Source organism: Ascidiella aspersa, chromosome 7 (genome assembly GCF_963924565.1).
Source record: "Ascidiella aspersa chromosome 7, kaAscAspe10.2, whole genome shotgun sequence".
Lineage (NCBI taxonomy): Eukaryota > Metazoa > Chordata > Ascidiacea > Phlebobranchia > Ascidiidae > Ascidiella > Ascidiella aspersa.
In genome coordinates this window covers 21,413,009-21,436,949 of record NC_139453.1, presented here as the reverse complement: position 1 = coordinate 21,436,949, position 23,941 = coordinate 21,413,009, and the positions used below count along the sequence as shown (strand labels likewise).

The 23,941-nt window shown below is 36.1% G+C and overlaps 2 protein-coding genes across 3 annotated transcripts in view; both read right to left on the bottom strand.

Annotated features, from left to right (window-relative positions):
- LOC146138301 (trifunctional purine biosynthetic protein adenosine-3-like) overlaps positions 1-19,633 on the bottom strand; it is a 26,853-nt gene extending 7,220 nt beyond the window's left edge. For both annotated transcript variants that reach the window (XM_083394250.1, XM_083394251.1), the window contains exons 1-11: positions 19,483-19,633; positions 19,074-19,229; positions 18,813-18,919; positions 16,808-16,960; positions 16,237-16,431; positions 15,835-16,008; positions 14,763-14,931; positions 14,236-14,476; positions 12,817-13,027; positions 2,155-2,353; positions 561-815 (exon numbers count right to left, since the gene is read on the bottom strand). In XM_083394250.1, coding sequence (XP_083250376.1) covers positions 561-815; positions 2,155-2,353; positions 12,817-13,027; positions 14,236-14,476; positions 14,763-14,931; positions 15,835-16,008; positions 16,237-16,431; positions 16,808-16,960; positions 18,813-18,919; positions 19,074-19,229; positions 19,483-19,609 — 1,987 coding nt within the window. In that variant the 5' untranslated portion in view covers positions 19,610-19,633. The remainder of the gene's footprint in view (positions 1-560; positions 816-2,154; positions 2,354-12,816; positions 13,028-14,235; positions 14,477-14,762; positions 14,932-15,834; positions 16,009-16,236; positions 16,432-16,807; positions 16,961-18,812; positions 18,920-19,073; positions 19,230-19,482) is intronic.
- On the bottom strand, positions 19,634-23,941 carry LOC146138300 (RRP12-like protein). The gene has a single exon (XM_083394249.1). It carries the CDS (start codon positions 23,884-23,886, stop codon positions 19,951-19,953), a length of 3,936 nt encoding a protein of 1,311 aa, XP_083250375.1. The 5' UTR covers positions 23,887-23,941; the 3' UTR covers positions 19,634-19,950.

The window sequence follows — 23,941 nt, the reverse complement described above, 5'->3', positions numbered from 1 at the left end:
AACATATGGAGCATAATGTTTGGAGGTTTTGGTTAGGCCTAGTAAGAATATATCAAAGCTTTGATCTGGTTAGTAAGCAAAAAATTGTATTCTATATTAGGCTAAACACCGAAACGTGTAAAAGAATTAAGCTACAGCAGTAAATGATCAGAAGTTTTTTATTATCCTATGAAATGAGCTCAGAATATGTCAATGGAAGTTGTTTTTCCTCAACAATACAATCGGATTAACGAGATATATATTCATCATTGCCCAAGCAGTTAACAAGTTCAAGACGCCACATAAAACGCGACAGTTAGCCGAGCTTGACATTAACGGACTTCGTGAATTTTGTGAAGAAACACTCTAAAGAATTGCCCTTGAGTGTAAATGACAAAGAGGGTTTCCAGCGTGAATATTAAGTTTGGCAAATTATAAGTTTATGACAATAAAGGGTATTTTTTTAATGTCAGTGACATCACAAGTTTCTGTGAGAACAACTGGAACTAATAAGTTAAAGTTCAACGATTTATATACAAGACAAAATTTCAACGATTAATATACAAGCCACTTATGCTTACCTAAAGTTTTGGATTGGTCAAAGGGGGCCTTGTCTGTCCAACTTAGACCGGACCTCTCCACGACTTTTCTTATCAGGCTAAATCCGTTGCTGTGGGCTCCGGTCGACGAGATGCCGATTACGACGTCACCGGCGGTAACCTTGGCAACCAGGGGCAAGGGACTGTCCCGGCCTCTCTCCAGGGCGCCGACGGCGAACCCGGCCAGGTCATAGTGGCCGCTCTGGTACATCCCCGGCATTTCTGCTGTTTCGCCACCTGTAGGTGTTTTATAGACACACGATAATAAAACAATGGTTGAATCTGCTCTGCGAAAATCACCTTATACTTTTATTCAGACTGCGGTAAATAAGATTGGGTTGGGGGAACTAGAGCAGTGTTTCTTAATCAGGTGAATGGTTCACTCCAGGGTGAATAAACTTCTGCGGATTTGCGGATGTAGTTTTGCGGATGTAAACCAACCAAAAGAGGTGAACAAGGGTGAACTGTCAGAAATAGATGATAGCTTGCGAAACAACCGAAGTAATTTTGTGATGTTATATATAAACGAGACAGTTTTATCATATCATGAGACACGGGTGAATAAAATTTGGAGGTAGATGCTAGCCGGGGTGAACAAAACTAAAAAAGTTTAAGAAGCACTGAACTACAAAAACGAGTAAGAGTTGAGCAATATATTGCAAACTACTAACATAACCACATCTTGACATAAATAAAAGGTTTGAGGTGTTGAGGTTGACATTTGACTTCAAGCGCCAATGAGGTTTTTAACATCTCACAATCAGTGCAAAATAAAGGTTCGAGCTCAGACACATTTAATGGAAGTGTTTCTCCTCATGACATATGCGGATTAACGAGATATGAAGTCATCATTGCTCGTAAAACATGTTTTTTGGGCGGATTATTTCGTAATACACAAAGTTAAATGTTTAGTCGGTCGTTTTGTTATTATTTTGGAGGATGCATATAACTGGCGAAAGTTGTTTAGAGATATACCCACACAGCATTAGACAAAAGTACGGCAGTCCAACCTAACATACTAGCCAACGAACCATTAATTCCAAAACAAAATCCAAAAATATAGCTGTTTATTAAACAAATATTTAAGTTGGTTAATGGGGTGAATTCATGACAAATTAAATTTCGTAAATTCTTTGAAACAAGGTGATATTTTGGGAGCATAATAGTTGGAGGTTGTAGTAAGACGTAAAAACAATATTAAAGCTCATACAGAAGAACAGAAAGAAGGAGAAGTACAGAAGAAGGTATCATTTTAAACGTTTCAAATATCTTTTTTGTTCATTATACAATCGTTTAAGTTGGTAAACGAGTTGAATTTATAACAAATTGACTTTCATAGATTCATTTTCAACAAGGTGATATTGATCGAGTAGAAGCGTATTATGGATGTCTAGCCAAAACGATTTCTTAATTCGGCAACAGTTTGATACTGATTCGGCAATCTTATATACCGTTTTTGAGAGACAAATATTTTGTGCTAAGAGTGGTAGGGGTGTTTAATACCATCATCAATAACTAAGGACAAACTATGAATCAATGACCAACGATGTGGAAATAAGCAGGGCTTGCTTCTCACCAATAAGAGCACAGCCCGCTTCTCGACACGCCTGAGCTACTCCCGAAACCACCTCGGTAGCGACATCTGGCGACAAGCGGCCGCACGCGAAATAGTCGAGAAAGAAAAGCGGCTCGGCGTTGTGCGTGAGAATGTCGTTGACGCACATCGCAACCAAATCAAAGCCGATTCTCGAATGACGGTTGCAGGACTGGGCCAGCTGAAGAAGAAAATTGCTTTATTATATACACATCGTTCTAAAGTCCCACTAAGTGAAAAATCACCTGGGATTTCCATTTTTTTGCCTTAGGCCAATGTCTTAATTAGAACGCAATAAATCTTTTTGTAGGGGTAAAATCGTGATATAAAAAAAACTGAATTATAGCGAACAACAGTCAGCAAAAAATGGCGAAAAACAGTTCATTGTCAAGGCATATTAGTAAGTTTAAGTAGATAACTAATTTTTAAGAGACCGCGGCCTTGAAAATTGTCATTTTTTGGCAAAATTGCGCCTACAAACTACCTAAATACTTTGGCTGCAAGTTAAATACTAACGAATAGTCAATCTTACAATATTAAATTACGATTACACTTTTTTGCTAAACAAAATGAAGATCGCGGCACTATAACATAAAAGTCCCACATCAACATCACTAGATTGGACTCAGAAATAACAACCTTAAACCTAATTTCAACCCATGACTATCTTCACCACTGTTCATACTAATAATGTGTCAAATTATAACTTTATCCATTGACTGCTCTTATACCATAAATCCATTTGACTTAATACCATAAATATTATTTCTGATACACATATGTCTGTCATGTATTTTGAACAATCATCATTTATTATGTGTGAAAAACCAGGATGTTTTGTTCTCAAGAGACAGCGGAAGCTGTTTGGTAAGTGACACATCGCTGACATTATTAAGTGGAGTTTAAAGTGTGAAAGAGTACACATTTGACAATACACAACTCAACAAACACCTGAAATGGCCCTAAATGCTACACTTATTTAATCCCCTACTAGTATGGCCGATGATTTGTTTTAGTCCTGTAAAAAATATACAATTTGGTTTTGGTGTTTGTTTACAATCGACTTTATATCATAAATATTATTTCTGATACACAGATGTCTGTCATGTATTTTGAACAATCATCAACTGTGTTTCATACAACATATTTATTAATGTCATAATTACAGATAAAGCAACAAATTGGTGTATACTAATTATTACAACTAAATTTATTTATATAAATGCATTATATCGTCAAAACATAATAGTAACAACTAAAATTTAAAAAATAATGACTGACAACAACAACAACAACACTACAATCCATGCATATTTAAAAAGGCTCAATATACTAGGGCTGTGTATTTCATGTAGCTTATGTTCACAATCAGTGATTTGAATTTTCCATCTGGGATTTTTTGTGGCATAAAAAATTTCTTGAGCAGTTGAAAAACACTGTTGAGCTTCATCTAAGCTGTGTGTTTGAAAGTAGCATTCTCCCAAACTTTTGTAACACATGGCGATATCTGGATCCTCAGTAACGTTCTGGGAAAATGATTGAATGTTTTTTAGCGCTGGCTTGAAGTAGTGAAGAGCTTTTTTGTAATTGCAGGAATGAAGGTATATCGTTCCAATAGCAACATCACATTTTACCATAAAACGCTCCTTTATTGGAAAAACTTCTTTTGCTTCTTTACAAAATTTTATACTTTCATTTGATTTTTCCAAATTCATGTAGCACAATGCTAAAGACAAAAGGCACATTGCCATTTTATGTTGGTTCACAGATGTCTTGGGCAGCAGCTTTCTGATTTGTTGTTCAATTTTAAACTCGTTTGCAGCCTGGCAATATCGTTTCAGGTATTTAAACACATTCCCAAATGCACAGTAACATGCAGCAGTAAAGGCATGTGCATTTTTGCTTTTATGGCTGTGTGACTTTGCTGCTTGCTTGAGGTCATTTAGTCTGCGTAAGCACTTATCATCAAAAATCTTCAAAGTTCCGTGTTTATTCTGTTTTCCTTGCAAGCCTTCGTTGGGGGTTTCTAATTCTTTAAGGCATTTGTTCAGGTAATCCAGAGCTACTGTGAAGTTGTTCTGTTCCAATTCAATTTTCCCCAATAATGCAAGGCAACTTGCCTTGTATTCAGTTATATCAGATGTTGAGCGTTGTTGGGCTTTAGCGAATATTTGCAAGGCGATTTGGTAGTTCTGTTGTGCTTCCTTAAATTTTTTTAAACCTAAAAGACAGTTGGCCGACCCCAAAAAGAAGACTGCAACATTACAATTCGTATTTTCATCCAAGGTCAATTTCCTACATAATTCCAAGCACACTTCTCTATTTTTGAGAGATTCATGATATAGTCCAAGTTCAAATTCACTGAATGAAATGATACAAAGGGTTAGCAGTTTTATGTAATCATTATCTACCGGTAAATAATATTTAAGGCTTTTGAGTTGCTTAATGGCTAGGCAATGTTGTCCATTTATCCGAACTGATTGTGCTGTTTTAAGCACAAGGCTTGGAAATATTTGCTCTTTGAATACATGTGAAATTGAAAAAGCAGGTGCACAGTGTAACAACCAGTTAAATAAGGATAAAAAATAAATGTGCCAAAGTTTGGGCTTATAAATTTGGCTTATTTTTTCCCATTTTCCCATTTTTTGGTAGAAAATCATATATCCAATTTTTGCTAAAACTGCGGCAACATAATTTGTATTTTCCAGATTATAAAACGTTTTTAATGCTTTCAGGAATTGGCCTAGTTCAACATGTACTAGACCTTTACAAAAAAGTTTGATGGAACTCTCCAAAGCAAAGTCCAAATTCAAAGTATTATTGAATTTTTTTTTTAAGTACAAGGAACATTTTCTTTTACATTTGCTGTAGCGACATAATACATATAATACTTTTAATATTGTTATTTCATCACCTTCATAAGGATTATCTAGCCCTAATATAACATGCAAGATAGACTGAAGCTTAACAGCAAATAAAGAAAATCTAATAATGGTGTCAAACTCAAAATTTTCCAGAAGAAAATCCAAGAAAATACTTTCACCTTCTGGTGAAAAGTCAAAATGGTCAACCTGTCTACAGTTTTCGCTGTAGTGCCTCAAACGAATCTCACAGACCAAAGCAAGTGCAAGTAAAAAATCTGCTTGCTTCAAACCCATCCAAAGCACTTCAAAATCTCCTTCAAATGAAATTGTGCGCAAATTATCAAAAGATGAGGTTGAATGATGAGAGAAGTTATCTGTAAGATGGGCTAAAAAAACTGTTATTGTTCTATATATATATTGTTTGATGTTGATAATTTGTTTGGTCTGGATTTTCCAAAAAATTTGACCTATATTAAATGTATTAAAATCAGTTAACATATCTGTTATCCTGTAACTGTTTGTGGAGCTAATTGGCTTGGTATTTTGACAAAACTGGGTATAAACATCCTTATCCCCACTTACAAAACAGGATTTCTTTAACATTTCGGCCAAACGGTAATCGTTTTTCTTGGGATCTGCTAATTTTAACATAGCAGAAACAGGTTGAATAAGTTCTTGAAGTGGTTTATCTGATGTTGCTGATTGTCCGAGTGGAAATTTACAGGCATGTGACATCATCCCATCAAAACAAATACCTCGTGGAGTTTCTGCATCAAAAAACCAGTTTTCTTTTGCCTCTTTACCATTGATAAAAGGTATTGACATACAAGGGACAATGGTTTCACCAAAACTGATAACCACCAACTGAAAGATAACAGAAATCCACCTAAAATACTCTTGTGTTTTAAAGTACTCTTCTTGAAATTGGACACCTTCCTCCAGAATGTATGCATGTTCAAAATCAGAATAAGGTGTGATTTCCATTCTTGCCAACGAACCCATTCCAATCAAGGCAAATTTACAAGGTGGAGGTGATTTTGACTTTATACAAAACTGCATTATATCGTGCATCAGGTTTGAATACTGACTGGAGATTTGTTTCTGAACTTCTTCGATTAATCGTACCCTGGTTGCATCGTCAGTCTTTGGATCGAGTTGAAGCAAATGCATTTTGGTCTGGTCTCTCATTTTTTGTATTCTAGTTTGAAAATAAATAACAGCATCTTGAAAAGTGCTCAAAGTTATCTTGCAACCGGCAGTGTTCAGAATATGCAGGCAAAGTTCTTTGAAATTTGATTCCATTTGACTGCTATCAGGGTTTCTTAAAATTGCACATTTAAAGAGGGTGGCGCTTCTTATGAGAGATATCATTTTTTGTCTTTCTGCAGATTTGTCTGCATGTTGGCGATAAGCTATTCCGAGACGATGAAGAACATTGGCAGAACCTTGCACATCTTTTTCTCGTCCATTCAAATAACAAAACGACTTCAGTTCACCTGCTAATTGTTTAATTTCAACTAAAAATACCTCTTCCATTGCCAATTTCTAGAAAAAAATTAAGCTGTTAATTTAAGACAGAAATGAGAAAACATCATTTTATCTGTCTTTCACTTACACATTTTCTAATATATATATATATATATATAATCAGACTCCAAAGAAGAAGCAGGCCACTAAAAATAACTGTCATTGAGCTTTCGAATTTTATACAGAGTTAATTTACTCAGTTGTTATTGCTTCTTGCTTGTTTAGTTTATTCAAAACTAAATCTCGGAACACAGAATAACCTAACACAGTGATTCAAGCCGCCAGTAAGGAGAATCCAGTGTTGAAAACAAGTCAATTTGAAAAGATTTAAGTAGCAGTTGAGTCATTTTGAGAAATAATTAATTTAATTTAAGTCCAAGTTAATTTAAATTAAGTGGAAGTATTTTGCAAAAAATAACAAGTAAAGTCCCAGTCAAGACATAATTGAAGCGACTAAACTTCCTGGTTGAATAGCAACTTAGGCCTGCGAGGTGCTTGGTAAGCCGCGCATTTCAAAGCCTTTAACGCGAAAAACTTCAGTCATGCCAACGGTTTCCAATATTTTTCTCAGGCGCCTAGCGTGACCGTTTTTAAGGGGGGTCACATGATCAGCAACTCAAATCATGTAGGTTGTCTGGGGGACGGTATAAACATAGTGGGTACGGGCGGAACAGAAAAAAATTACGTTTGTTGTATTCTAGACGTCAAAACGGCGATTTTTAGAAGCTTACGGCTGTTTAAAATCGTCTATTTATACGCCAGAAAAACACCTCTCGATGCATCCACGTCCAATTGTCACGTAGTTTCATTGTGTGCGAAACGCTATGGAATTGCGGTGTAAGAACAGCCTCTGTGACGTCTCAATGTCAAACTGGTGCACTTCGTCGTCAACAAAATTAACGATGCTTATCAACATATTTTGTGATATTAATAGTGTGATTTCGCCGATTGTACGAAGCGTGTCTTCCAAATCGCCCGATTTAAACTCGGTATAATTAGTAAATTAATTAATTATTCACCTGAAACTTTGCGAGAAAAAAACGAACATATTTATCAACATATTTTGTGATATTAGTAGTGTGATTTCGGCGATTGTACGTAGCGTGCCTTTTAAATCTCTCGATTTAAACTCGGTATAATTAGTAAATTATTCAGCTGTAATTTTGCGAGAAAAATACAAACATAGCTTATTACTGAAGTTATGGTAAGATGGCCATTTACTATAAGTTTAGCGGGAAGCTATAGTCCGCCTACGTTTTAACCTATGTTGCAAGACGCTCGGGCGTTCCTATACGAGATTGAGGCTAATAAAAACGTTCAATAAAGCGACCTGTGGCGAACAGCGCTTGACCGACTTAACGCTAATGGATATACACCGGGATATCAACTATTCCGGGGATGATACGAGAAAAATAAATTAATTCTGTTGAAAAGAACGTTGTAAAAGCTTACACGCCTGTTTTCAACGTTGTTCAGTCGGTTTGATTCACCAATACAATATATTTTTGTTATCAGGCCGGCATGAGAATACTCGAGTCGGTGACAAGCGAACTGTTAAAAGTGATTATTGTTTACTGAGATTTCAAATGGGGTGTCAAGATAGTTCTTATTTAGCCGTGTAAATTTGGCAAATAACGTTATTACAGCCGCGCAATTTCAAGCTACAAAATCGTCTCCCGCGCGCAATATCCAAAGTTTCCAATCTGGGTCAACTTCCAAGTGACGTAATTGACATGAAAATAAATCGTTTAGTCATTAAATTGTTTAACTCGTCCGTGTATGAACAATATCTCAACCAAAAAAAAAATAAGAAACACGCAGCATATAGCCAGCAAATTGTTTTACGTGCCAAAATTGAGATAACAGTGACGAAATTTTATTCAACAGTACTCACTGAAAACACTTATTTTAACTCAAGTTATGTAACTAAAATGACTTATCAACCTATTTTGCCCTCCGGACTTAAATCGAGTCAAGTCATAAAAAAACGACACTGAGAGAATTCAGTGCACCGAAAGCCATCGCTATAGTTGTTTTTGCAACCTGCCTCGCTTGCATCATTGATCGACAGATTCGAGTCTGACATTGCTTTCATTCGTAAAACGCCGAGACCGCTCGCTCTTGGTGTTGGTCACACATCAGTCGGCACCGGTCACGCGAAACGGGGGCAGTGGTGTAACATCAGGGGAGATTCCATAATAAGGCTACAGTGCCTTTCAAAGTTTCAGGGCGTTTTTTGAACATGTACCAAATGCTTAATCGATAACACCAGGCGTAACAGGTCTCAAAAACATTTGTCAACAAACCCTGACACAAATCATTAAGTCTTTAGAACTTTCTTTTAACAAAGTGTTCTTTGGAAGAGCGAGTGGGCACTGGTCCTGCAAAAAAGCGTTGAACGTATACTGCCGAATTACTCTGGACATTTTAATGAAACCGCTATCTGCGCTGTCGGTCGCCAAATAATACAGTTTCTCCATACACACAACCCTGAATTTGCACTACTTACAATCGTACAGTCTTGGAGTCACTTAAACCAAATGCGGTGTAAATATTAGCATAAACCATAACATCTAATACAAATCAGACTAACAAACTACACAGTCGTATTTTCAAGTTATTGAATACAGTGTGAGAGAAAGGACGTCTTTAACAACGATTTTTTAACTTTTTGTATTTGCTTGAAACTTCTTCTAAAAACTAGTTCAATTTTTTGGAATCATGATTGACTGAACGCCACAGCATCTTTAACGATTTTGAAACTCTTTCAATCACGTAGAGCAGTGTTCTACACGCCGTTACAAAATAGCGAAAAACAGGTTGACAGTCTGTCTTGTCCAGAGTTGGACAACTACATTTATTTTAGCTTTTTAAGATTATATTAGAATTAAAATTAGAGCATTTTAATTTTTCCAAATTAGATTAGAATTAGAATTAGATCGTTTTGAGTTTTCTCAAATTAGAGTAGAATTAGAATTACCGAATTCCTAAAAAATCAAATTTCAATTAGAATTTGAACTAGAATCAGATTTATTTTTTACGACCTATTTAATTTAATCGCAATTTCTTCTTATAAGAACGTGAATGGTAAAAATGTGTGTGCTAATTTTTATACGTTTTTATGCTTTTTATACTGTAAAAATTACATACAAGTCATTCCAACCTAAAATGCTTTTTAAAATTCTGTTTTTGAACTGAGAGACTAAAAATGCCGTTGGACAAAGTAGCATTTTTTGTAAAATCCAAATTAGATTAGAATTAGCCGCATTTTGCTCTAATTCAATGAATTAGAAAACTAGAATTACCTAGTTGTCCAAGTCTGGTCTTGTCTATCCTGGACTCGCGTGACACACATTTTCCTATAGTATGTCTGTACCAGACGAGTGTAGGGCAGGTGGGTGTAACTAGAAAAATAAACTGTTTTCACCTTGTTTAACTCTTGTATGGTGTGTTCATCATGGCAAATTGGTGTATTTTCGCAATTGTGGTATTACGAAATATTAAAAAGATCGACCTCGTTTCACATTAAATACCTCCTGTTTTGGCCATTGGCATTTTGTAATTGCCCCAGATTTTCGGTATATGTTTGGAACAACGAACAAGAGCCTAAAAATGGGCAACCAGGATAAAAGCTAAATCATTTTGTTCCCGGAACGCATGAAAATGTACAAAGATGACGTCCTAAAGTAACGTTATAAAACAGGCAACCTAAACAGACCTGCTGTTTTCGGAAGGTCTTGTGCGCAAACTTTCAACAGAAATCTTTAGAAAGACTAAATACATTCAAAGAGATGGCGACAAAAGCATTTTGCGCAAAAGGCGGACTACGGTAGGCATCTGGACGCTTGGAGCGTGAATGTAGCTTTTCAAAAATACTGACATTTTACAATTTTGGTCAGCTTAACGAAGCGTCTGTAGTAGAATAATAAAAAGAACCACCGCTTCCTAGACATGTTGCAATCTGACGGTTTAAAATAATTAACTGCATTAACTGGACACTGGACCTTTGCTAATACTTGTACAGTATCGATTTTTTATTATGTTAAATCAGGGTTCTAAAAGGGGTTTTTCCTCGCGACACTGATGTAAAATTTAAAGAATCTAGCGACGCGACCCGGGGATAAAATTTGTAATAATATTCATTGCTGCTTAGAAACATAATAAAAAGGGTTTTCTTGGTAATTTCAAAAATCTCAAAGCCATATTGATTGATAAAATCAACCAAATAAAATCAATTGTTTCGACAATAGCTCCTACCATTATCAGTGTAAAAAATCAAGTTTCCTGTGAACTTCGCGTAACGGTCTTTGAAAGTAATATTGCAATTTTGCCATCGTCAAGCATCTGCTTTGAAGTGTTGACGCAGTTATTAACAGATGCTGCAGCCGTATGTCAATTTAAGGACACAGTTAAACAGAAGCATTGCTAACGGCGTAAAAACCTCAAATACTCTTGTCCTAACTGCAAATGATTGCTTTCTATTTGCTCTCATTAACATCAGCGCTTTACCACCGTTTAGAGTTAGGCGCATTTAAAATTGTTCGCTGTTTGCTGTTTCCGCTAATATCTGATGTTCGTGTAACAACTGCACTTTTTAACTGAAGCAGATTCTCGTAAAAGGTGGTCTAAATGTGGCTGTAGTGCGAGTTTTAAAGTCGTCATTTTTATGTAATAATGGTTACCGCAAAATTAATCTCAAAAGGCATATTCTAAGACCACGTGTTTAGTTTGCAATTGATACAACTTATTTTCTCTAAACCGGACTTGTATTTTAGCTAACTTGGCACACAGTCCGTGCAGATGTTGCGCTAATCGTGGCATAATAACAACCGAGTATTGCAGGTAGCAAAATATGTGCTTGTAATTTAGCGCTATTAGTCCCCTAGATGGAACTTGGGCAATTGCGATGTTGATAGTCAAAACATGATTCTACCAAAATCAATCACACATATTTAAATTTTTGCCTGAAGTTAACGATTGCACACTTAGCGGTTTCGCAGCTGGCGCCTGGCTGGAGGGTTGACGACGCACGTGTTTGCTTTGCGTCAAAAGGTTTTCTTTTGATAGACGTTTATTGGCGATTTCTACTTAGTTTTTTCCTATTGATGACGTCATTAAAAATCACTATTTTATGACGTCATAACCGTCGCTATTTTATGACATCATTATTAATGAACGTCAGACGAAAATTAGGGGAATTCTAAAGTTGAAAAAAAAACCTTCTGGGATTTCTGGATACGCCCCTGGTCATGGTCAATCCACGAGGCAAAATTCAATATGCTAGCATATTTACAGGGACATGTTACAACGTAATATGCAACATCGAAGCCCAACGCGTAATGAGCAACAGTGAAGAGCCCAAAGTATAATGAATTATTTTATTTTGTATAACCACGCAAAAGTTAGATAAATTTCGCCAACTATTGCGCTTATTGCGGTTGTAACTCATTTACGTCGCCGGAAGAACGTCAATAGTGCTTTACCTGGTAGAATTAAACCGGTAAATACAGCGTTTAATGCATCACTTTTAACAGAAAGCAATTTTCATACAGAAAGCAATTTTCATTGTCAAACAGGATTTTTTTGTTTGATGGAGTTTGGTAGCACGGCTTAGAAGACAAAGAATTAAATTTGATTTTTACAGTCACGCAGATAAGCGATAATAAATACCACGCCAGTCGATTCAATGCAGCTTCCATACAGGTCTTATCCTTAAAAGGTGACTAAGTTAACCCACTTCAAACACAATCAGCGTCAAGTAGGAGGGAAGACCAGTTTATTTGCTGTTTTATAATAGGCTATACTACGTAAACGCAAAAAGCACATCACAATCCATGTATTGGAATTTATATTTACCGAACGTGTAGCTGTCGCGCCATGTAGTGCAACGTTTAAGGTTAAGACTTCAAGCAAAATTTATACAGAGTTCAAAATATCGCGTTTATTGCGGGAGTTTTAATAGTAAGCTATTTTTATTCTAAATAGATAACGGGTTTGTCTGACGTTGGACGCAGCTTTTTCGTGACCGTAAAAATTAAATTAAAGTCATCTCTTATGCGAAGTTAAAGACTTTCATATGCTCAGTGTTTTTTATTTTTTTAAACAGTGAGAAATAATCAGTCGTAATCAGTAAATTTGCGGATTAGTTTGTCAGTGGTGGCTTTTCAAAAGGCTTACAATATGAGTCTTTAGAAAACTTACTTTGGAATTTCCATTTCTCGAACGTGTTTTGCTAAATTTTTTGTCAACTTACCAATAATTTTGTTCCGACTCCATCCGTTCCAGAAACAAGAATGGCATCTTTATAACCAGCCAAAGATAGGTCAAAGAGACCACCAAAGCCTCCCAGATCTGGTGAGCTGCCAGGTCTAGACGTTTGCTTAACAACTGATTTGATGGACTCAACTAGTACTTCACCATTCGCTATGTGCACTCCACTTTGTGCATATGTCAGTTCTGGGTTTCTGTTAACACACTAAAACGTTTTAGCAAATTTTTATAAATTAGTTAACTGTAATCGTTTTAGGACCATAAAGTGAATACAATTAGGTTGGTAAGCTTGGCAACATTTACAACACAACAATGATTTAGAAAATTAAGGTATACTTTTTTATAACATAACGTATACCATTTAATGGCATCAACACATAAAACAGTGGTACCCAAAATACGGGTAACATAGGTCTGATGTTGAAATCTGCCAAAATGTAGACTGTTGAAAATTTACCAAAAATAACTTTTTTGTTTCAATTTAAGTTTGTTCCATCCCAAGACAGGCGAAATTATTGCGATTTTTTTAGTTTGGTTTTGTCTTGTTGAACTGAATTAATGTATCATTTGGGGGGGCGCCAAGCAAATCTTAGGGGGACGCCTTTTTTGCAATGATATTAATGGTTTCGTTTGGGTTTTACACCACTCCTACAGCGCTGTAGACAAAAACTCTGTTTTTGCCATGTTGAACATTGAAACTGCAAAAAAATTTTGCGTTGGCGCGAATCTTGTTTTTCTGCTTTTCTTGACTATGTTTCAAAAGTATCTGAGTGCCATGGCATGTTTTCATATCATCGAATGTATAACGGCCCTACTTAATTACAATTTTTTCTAACTTTAAATAAACGATAAAAGTCATCTCCCGTTCAAACTATTTTTTATCCATATTTTATATATGACAACAGGCTTGCAACAGGGGGACTCAAACTTTGTTGTTTGAATCTATAATGTTTTAGCAATATAGACGTTGTATTGTGTGTCGTCACATCTTTTGAAACAAGATAACGTACTGTTTTAATCAATGTGTCGAGCACGAGCAATTTATTGCGTGCCCAATGCGAGAATCCTCCTGAATTTACAGTTTAGCGCCAATTCAACCAATTAAACTCATTTTTTTCGCGGTTAGCGCGACCGCCAACAGCTTTGCTATTTTCAAGTTGTCTTAGCAATATTTAGTTGAAAATGCCGAATTGCTTTTCGTAGGGAGTGAAAGGCATATGAAAATTACCAAAGTGGGGCGCGGCTGAAAAAAGGTTAAGAACCCTGCCATGGGCTAAGTATAATTTGTCCGCAATAAGCCTAGAATCGCTATTTAAAAACATTGGCCCGCAAGATAAAAATAAATTGTTTTTTGCCCGTGATGAAAAGAAGTTGGACCATGCTGTTGTAATACTTTACAAACCTTGTTGTATTTATATGTTGAAGACCCTTGTTACCAACGTCTGTTCTATGAATTGCACCCTCAAAATTGATCAGATTAACTCCTGCCAATGCCAAGCCTAGACAGTTTGTAAGTTGATCACTGACAGCAGTTACTGCTAGGACTCTTCCACCAGATGTCACTGTTTCTTTTCCACAACTTGATAATGCTGTTCCAGCCTCAAAAATGTGCAAATTCGGGGTTGAATTCGCAAGATCAATACCTTCAAATCAAAACATAATTCAACTGCCAGCTGTAATAGGGAATAATTGCATTTTTAATTTGGGGGATAGGGATTGTATGCTTTGCATAATATTGTGGCCTTCGTAGGTATAAACAGTAATATCAACTTTAAGCTATAAGCAACCTAATCATAGATTGTTATTTCTTAACAAACTATAGATAAAATAAAAATAAATGCACAATAATAAGCTACTATGTTAAGGAAGTTGAAAAAATTAGACGGCCTCAAATTCATGAAAGTTTAACAAGCATGTATTTTGTAATACCTGTTATTTTCTTTCCCTTTGTGTATTGTTCTGGATAACCAGAGCTTGCCATTACAACAGCAAGGGCTGATAGTTGAGTTTTCCACTTAATATCAATTAAGTGAAGCTTTTCTTCAGTACAAGCTTTCACCACAGTGTAAATGTCCGTCTCAAGGAGTGGAAGAATTACCTAAATAGAATATATGACAATAAAGTTGTTGGAACATGGAAAGCATAGTTATAGTCTTAACACAATAATTCCCAAACTCTAATGGCTTTTAGCACACCTAGAATTTCCGTAAGTTATTTTACGATAATTTTGCAATAAATACAACTAAAACAAGACACATTAACTCAACACAATGTAGGAATTATGATTTGGTTTGTTGTATTCTAATCGTACACCAGAGTTCCAAATTATGAAAAAATCAGACAAATGTTGGCACCCTTGAGTATTAGAAATGACACCCCGGTTTGGATCGACTGCTATCATTTTTTTTAGACCGATAAGATTTTTTGAAATACCTGGGAAATGTTCAAAACTTGAATAAATTGAAACTAAAATCCAAATAACATTTTAGTTTACATACCTTTAATAATTATTAAACTATTATTTTGCATATTAACTTGGCGTGAAGCTAAAACTCGTTTTTTTTGATCCAAAAATGGATAATGTGTTTGACAGGAAAAATTAGATCATATTTATGTACCCAAAGTATCGGCCTATATTTATCAATGCCGATACATCGGTGGAAGCCGAATATCAACCAATATTATCGGTAAACAGATATATCGGCCTATCCCTATTTGGAACCCACTGGGCCTATTCTTTTATTACTTGAAATGAATATGCTTTTTTACACCTTAGACAGCCCTGTTACTATTTTTTTAACTAATAAGCTCAGATATGATAAAGAACAATAACTCCTAAATAAGATAAAATTGTATTTTTTATTTAAAATGCCAGCTTTTATAACAGTTAATAGTATGATTACTGAACTGGAAAGACGTCAGCCAGCCTGTTTTCAAAATGACAAAAAAATGCATTCTGATGCAAAGAAATACAAATATCTACAAATTTTAATTTTGTTACCTGACATTCTGGATCTCCAAATCTGCAATTAAATTCCAGAACTTTTGGACCAGTGGAGGTCATCATCAAACCAGCATACAAAACACCAACAAATTTGCAATCCTCTTTTAACAAATTATCAACAACCTTTTGCAGTATTTCTCTTTTAATGAAATCTAGGGTGTCATCTGAAACCTATATAAAAGAAAAAAATAGTTTATAGAAAATTTGAGCCTGTTGCTTTTAAGAATTGTTTGTACATCTATAGACAGATAGGGTTCAAATGGATTGTGACACAAAAAGTAGAACCGAACATTACTTCATTGAGAGATTATAAATATATAGACAAATCGAGTAATGAAGGACTTGTTATAACTATTTATAGTTAAACTAAATAGTTTTTCCATAAAACAAAATGTTTACCTGTGGACACGGACAATAGGCCCCCATTCCCCCTGTGTTTGGTCCTCTGTCCATGTTGTTAAGTCGCTTATGGTCTTGTGCTGGTGGCATCACTTTAATTGTGACTCCATCCGTAAAGCAAAGAACAGAAAATTCTTCTCCAACTAAAAGTTCTTCTACTATGACAACGGACCCAGCATCGCCAAACTTGTGTTCCTAAAAAAGCCTAATGTAAGATGTTTTTGCAAAAGGCAAAACTCCCATAAATATTTTAACTGCCAAGGAAATTAAACATTTAAAATAAAATATATGTAAATTACTTTAACTGTTTAAAAGTATACAAATTTATCACATTGGGGTTGTGGTATAACATAATTTTTGGAACATGCTTGGCACATTCAAACTTTTAGTAATGCAAATATTCAAGAAAAACTTATTCGATATTGTAAATTATCAGTTATTTTACCAAAAGAATACACACACACATTTGTATATATCACATACATAATCCCTATTAAATGTGAAAAACAATCCTTATTGGCTTGTAGCATTTCTTTAGTTTCAGTAAAAAAAATTAAAACAGTAAATACACCTTTAAAATTGTGTTCACCGCTTGGCATGCCTCTTCTTGATTAGATGCCACAATTACACCTTTGCCTGCAGCAAGACCACTCGCTTTAACCACTAGTGCAGGATAATCAGCCGACCTGATATGGGCACATGCAGCAATCGGATCTGAGAATACCTGCACATAATAAATTTATTCATATACATACTATGAATATGATTGGTCATGTTTTTTGTGTGCATATACCTTGACATTTCAAATGTTTTTACTTGGGGGCGCACCTAGAGACATATAAAAATGTGGCTGCGCACCTTACGAGCGAGCGCGAAATTTTTGAGGTGTACCGATATTTCTCTTAAATTGCCTGCATTTTACATTATATGGGTTTTATAGTTGCATATCTTTTTAAAACTTCCAGCCTAAAGACGTTATTTTGTAAAACGTTTGGGACTAAAAACGTTATTTTGTACATTAAAGTTTTATTTGTTATTTTGTACATTTAAGTCTTATTTTTTTCGATTAATTTTGGACTTGTTTTGACAAGGTTTTTCCTTTTGCTGGTGGCACACCTAGAGCCTTCCATGGCTCACCAGTGCGGCGCGGCGCACCGGTTGAGAAATGCTGCTCTACACTATAAAGCTTTATCATAATAAGGTTAAGCGTAGCACCAACACTATATAGACAAAAACATCATATACACTATACAAAAAAAACATCACAATTGTGGTAGCTAACATAGTATGACAACCCCTGCTTAAAAAGGAAAAAAACGCATTTAAAGTTTACTAACTTGAATGAATACTTTTTTGACACAAAAAAAAAAAAAAATGGATATAATGAAACACAGATTTTGCACTGGCTTACTAGCACGCGCAACATTTTAAGTTAGGCTGATAACTTGTCTTAGGTTAATTGCTAAACAAATAATAGCAAGAATACCATGGTGATGCAGGTTATTGGGTGATAGTGGTACCTAACAGTTTTTTCTCACCAAATTAAACGTTTACTGTTTTTGTACAATTAACTGCTTTAGAATTATTAGTATTCAATATTAGAAATGTTTACTAATGTGTTTTTGAAGGTGTCAACGAATATTGGAGTATGTTCGAGAGGTAATTATGGCGAAAAAAGTCATATGACTCTAAGTCTAAGGCAACAGTGTCCAACCTGTACGGCCGCATGCGGCCGTCGATGAATAATTGTGAGGCCGTTAACACTATTTTAATAAGCATGTTATGGAGGCTGTGCCCGTGGCATGCGTTTATGGTTGATATGCTAAATGCAGATTAGAAATGTTTACGACTTTAGGGAGAGTTAATTAAATCAATCTGCGATGAAACAAGTTGATATATTGATTGATGCAAAAATCAGTAAGAAGATGCATAACAATCCTAATTGTGATGCCACAAAGATAAAATAGGAATTGATGATACATAATTAACAGCTGAGAAGACATGTGTTATGCGAGTTGTGAAAGGAATTAAGGCAAAACTATGGGACAGGTTAGGTGGTTTTTATAGAAAGCCTTGTATAACCCAATAAGATTGTGTAAGTAATTCTTAAAATGTTATTAGCAAATTGAGCAAGAATACATTGAGGATTATAAAGCCAGACACAAAAAATCTGTATTTCGGTAATTGAAAAAAAACAAAAAAGATTAAATCATAAACCACAGACATAAAGCAAATATACAAATTTATTAGTGCTTCGTGCGATTAGACTATACTTTAGTTCTATATTTTTGCATGTGATCTTAAGTCATCTCTAAAAAAATTGTACTGGTGGCCGTGAAATAAGTAAAGACTGTCAGTGTGGCCGTCAACAGCTAAAAGGTTGGGCACCCCTGCTCTAAGGTTTACTGCAATATATATTCAATTCATACTAAGTTAAAATAAAATATGTATGAGGCTTTTTAAAGACAATTCTGTTTAGCAGATTATTATAGTATTTTTTCAATTCAAGAGGCAATGTAAGAATAGCATAGTTCTCACTTCCTTATTTTAATGATTATGTAATTTGATGATCATACCTTAAAGTTGGCAGTTGGAATTGCATGTTTTTCCATAAACTCTTTGGAAAATTGTTTGCTGGCCTCAATTTGTGCTGCATTGGAAGATGGACCAAAACAGGGAATTCCTGGCAAATCAAAAATATAAAAACTAAATCCAAATATGTTCAAGCATTATAATATATGTAATTACATTTTATTTATATAAGCAAAAAAATAAATTTTATTATTAAAAAATATAGTACAAAAAATTATTTCAGCAAAAATCTCCATGCTGTCCACCTTTTTTGGATAGAGTATCAGCAATTCCATTAGCAAGTGGAGCTTCAGGACCAACAATGACGAGGTCTACATGGTTGCTGGCACACCAATCCGCTAGTTTCCCGTAGTCATCAATTGGAAGCTTCTGATTAGAGCATGCAACGCCATTTGTAACACCTTAACAACAAACTTTACCAATCATAATGTTGTTTTATAAAGGAAATTGTGTGGTTTAATGTGACACGTCAAAGTTTATAATATATCGTGTTTGCGACAAATCAGTTTCTAAAAAAAACCTTATTCATTTAGAATTTGTTTATTATTTTTTACTAAAAAACTATATGTAAAATGATTAACAATTTCTGACATGATAACATTATTAATTTATATACATAATACTATTTGGGTCAGGACTTATGGAACCTCTTACCGAGTCTAGCTGTTCCAGCATTACCAGGCGATACAATAATTTCCGAAACACTGTTTGATTGGCTTAATTTCCATGCTAAACAATGTTCTCTTCCTCCCGATCCAATTATCAGTAGCTTATATTTCATGTTAACACAATCTAAGCTGCAACATAGTGCTTGTTAAATCGACATAATGATTATTGTTTTAAATGCCATTTGAAAAGAAGAAAATGCGTAAGCAGCTGTTCACACAAAAATGACAAGCAGTTTCCAAAAGGCGAAAAATGGTAGCAAGGTTCGGCACATCTATAAATAACTAAACAGCAGACATAACAGAGCAAATATTTTATAATGAACCATTTGTAAATGTATGTAGCAGTAACTGTTTTTAGTGCATTGACTTTCAAAAAGATGAAACTTTGAAATCTAATTAGATAAAGAAATACTTGCCAAATAAAACACCAAATACATAAGAGTTAAAAAATGATTTATTTTCTTTTCCTTTTAGATTTAAGCTTTGAACCACCGGCTGCGCCCTTTTTCGCTGCTTTAACAAGTCCAGCATATTGTCCAGATAGCTTTTTTTGCTTCCGTTTGTTTATCATTTGTGCATTCAGCGGAAGATATGCATAGGGGTCTGGCTTGCCTTTGCGCTTCACATCGCCACCGCTTTTCTTGGCACGATACTGAGACCCCACAGGTTCAGCATTTAGTTTTCTATGAATTCCCTTGCCACCTGGCTGATATCCATCGCTACTTCCTTTGCGACTGTTGTCACTTAACATTTTACGTTTTAAGCCGACCTTTGCAGTTTCCTTGTTAATTCCAAGACCAGTTAACAGTTTCTTTGTTTCCATATCATCATCATCATCACTTGCTGTTGCCTCATCTCCAATGATAAGACGACCATCGGGAGCAGATTTAAACTGCGCTGGTTTTCTTGATTGCTGATTTCTGTTGGTTGGGTTAACTGCGAGCACCTGTTGAGATGTGGTTGGATCAAGCAAATCCATTGGTTCAACCTGAGAATCTTGTAACCATGCCCTTTTCTCTTTGTTTTGCTTGCTACGTTTTGTTTTTGGTTCATCATCTTCAGAGTCTGAAGAATCTGCAAGAATCTCGTCAATTGTTTCTTTTCGATTTGATTTGACAAAAGTGTCCATCTCCTGTCGTTCTACATTTTTAGACTCCTTTCTCTCTTCCCGAGTTCTCTGAGAACGGTCATTGACTTTGCGAATATTCTGCAACTGCTTCTTATGAGCAGGTGGTGTCATAGAGTTTATGGTTTCGAAACCAAACTTTTGGACAAGTCGTTGCAAGAGTCTCTTAATCCGGAAACGGAAATGGCGTGTGGTTTCTGGCTTCCAGTTGAGTAAAGAATCCAAAATGTTTTTAGTGTACTGCGCCAATGTGGCACGATCAAGAATGCTAAAGAGAACCATAATAAAACTTAAAGCTGCTTTGCACACTTCCCTTGTGTTGCAACCTAACAGGAGACAAATATTATTTATTGTTTGATCCAACAACTGAGAGGGTAACTGGTCTTTAAATTCATAAACCAACCTGCAAAGAGCAAGAATAGTGGATTTTATCATCATTGGGTCACCTGCAAGGCCATTAAACAGTGTGTCAAAATAAACAGTCAAGCCTTCATTGTCATTATGCAGACTTACAAAGATCTTTGCAGAAGAGACAAGTAAGTTGAAAGCTGCAATGCGACTGCGTTTTGCTTCCTTGGTGCACATAACAACCTCTGGGATAATAGCTTGTACAAACTCAATGCATTCACTTTGAGTTTCACCGTTTGCAGCTAGTTGTTGAATAATCTTCTCCATGCAATTTATACGGGGGCCTTTTGAAGATGGTGAAGAGGCTACCAAACCATCAAGTAAACAAGCTTTTAATTCCTGTAAATGTGATGAAATAAACTTGTGGCATTCTTCAGTTGAGGAGCCACAAATTTCCTCTAGAAGCCTGTAGGCTTTTTTCTGCATGCTGTGGTTTGGACTTCCAAGCATAGGTAACATAGCCTGGTAGATTGACAAAATTTCCACAACTGTTACTCTCGCAACCATATTGATAAGAAGGTCTAGCAATGCCAATCGGGTTGCATCATTTTCACCATCTCCATCAAATACACGATTTTGTGCCTTAACAAAGTAGCTTTGAATTATTGATTGGTCAGTAATTTCTAAATACAACTTAATGGTCTCCAACGTTGAAAGTCTCTCTGGACTTTTTTGTTTATTAGCATCGATGATTGATTGTTTTTCAGTGTTTGCTTCTAGACCAGGCATGGATTCCGGAGAGGTGTAAATGTTAAACATCAGTGGCAAATAGTTCTTTGCAAATCTAGCCATGACTTTTGTGTCTTCCTCTGAAGATTTGCAAGATATCAATAGATTCCTCAACGCTTTTAAAACCAACAGCTTCAGATTATCCTGTTCTGTTAGAGCTTGGCCTAAAATTTTAGCTAATTTAGGAAACGACTTGGCAATATCTGTAGCACCCTTACAAAAGGAAGGAAGAAGCAGCCAGCACTGATGTTGAATGGTCTCATATGTGGTAGCTTCTACCTTATGACCTCGTGCCTTAAGCTCAGCAGCTCTTTGACGAACCTTTCCAGCCAAGGGTAAGAAATAATCAACATAGAATTCAATCTCTGTGTTTACAACATGTTTGTTCAGAAGTGGCATGAACCAGCTACGTGGAAAGTCATAATCTGACTCTGTCCCATCAATGTTAAGTGGAGCAGCTTGCAGAAAAAGTTTTGGCCCCATTTCTTCCACCACTTGACCTAATGAGGCATCTAGTTCAGCTTTATACAAAAACTGTGGAGTGTTTCGCAGGTCAGCAATGTTTACAATGAGAGCTTTTACAAATGCAAAATGACTACTTTTTAAAACATGTTTAAATGCAGTTTGAATAATGCCAAACATTAAATCCCAAACAGCATGGAACTTGTATTTAAGACTATCATCCAAGAGTTTTACTAAACTGGTAATAAACTTTGTTTCATTCACTTTGCTGGCACCATCCAAAACCTTTGTTGAACATTCTTTAAGTAACATGTTGATTGTTCCGGCAGCACTTTCACATACAACTCTACTGGTGGAGAGCATCATCTTAAAACAAGTGATCATCAGTTTTGGTATATGGGCCAGTGCAAGGGAATTGGCATCATGTTGGAGAGATCCACCGCTGAACCAATTCGACAAGTGAAGTAAAGCCTTTTCCATTACAGCAAGCCAAGCAGGGCACATTTGAGCGTCAGCTGAGTTTGGGTAGTAGTCATATAAAGCCGAGACAATTTGAGCATTTAAGTCTGCTGGTAAGTTACTTGCCATGGGCTGGTTAATAAACATGTGATGCAGTGTTTGCAAGCAAACAGATTTGACGACAGGTTCACTGAGGGTCATCAGCCTTAAGATAGTCTCACAACAGCGCTTTAGTGATTGCTGTGGAAACGTATGCAACACACGGCCGAGTAGTGTAAGCATGTGGCAAACAGATGGTGCAGACGAAACCCCACCAAATTTTTCAAGATGAGCAACACAGAACTTCGATGTTTGTGCTGCAGCTGGATGTGTCTTGGCAGTTTGAGTGTCATTTTCGGTAAAGGAGCTTGCAAAGAGAACACTACAAACTGCATTGTGAGCTGCTTTACGAATCTTGGGTTTGCCATGAACAGTATATGTTAGTATAGTGTGGAACATATTTAGGGTTGAAGGTTCATTCCAAATAAGTTTACCCTGCTGTCTTAAAACTGTTGCTTGGCATGAAAGAACAGAGCGAATAAGAGCTGTTGGAGGGTTGCCATCGGCAGTGCTGTTCTCCACTAAAATATTAGACAGAAGCTTTGAAACCTCTCCAAATTTGGCTCTTAATACTGCAACAGGAACCTGTTTGCAAGTCATTGCAAGCAAGTAAGCAACAGCAGCCGCTGACTCAGTCTCTTCTACAGAAGACAAAGCAGTAACAAGGGCAGCAAAATAAGCTGTGTTGGATTCAACAGCTTCCTGACCACGAATGACCTCCGTGATGGCAGCAAGCACTGCACAGACTTCCTTGTGCTGTGCAGAGTTGTTCATCCAGTACCGCTGTATTTTTCCAAATGTAACATTGGTGCAGTCAGACAGTCCGCTGAGAAAAGTTCCAAAAGTGTGACCGCCTTCACTACCTTCTTCATCCATTGGAGTTTGTTTTCCATTAGTTGATCCAGTTGCCTGCATCTCATCGTGAATTTTAAGGGCTTCTAGGGTAAGGCCTTTGTTTGATTTTGTTGTAGGCTGCATGTGAAAAAAACGGCCCTTTGCCTTCTCTCTGTGCTTCTGAATATCAGGGTTGGAAACACAAGAGCTGCCTTTTGCCCACTTCTTCACCTTTAACTTGGAGCCACTCTTAAGTTTACCAGGTTTCCCCATTGTGCTATTATAAAAGGATATTCAAAACACTTTGTGGGTGGTCTAGGTTTTTTAA

Bases quoted from the DNA above. Each gene is read 5' to 3' on its own strand.
- LOC146138300 (XM_083394249.1), bottom strand. From the start codon at position 23,886: ATGGGGAAACCTGGTAAACTTAAGAGTGGCTCCAAGTTAAAGGTGAAG.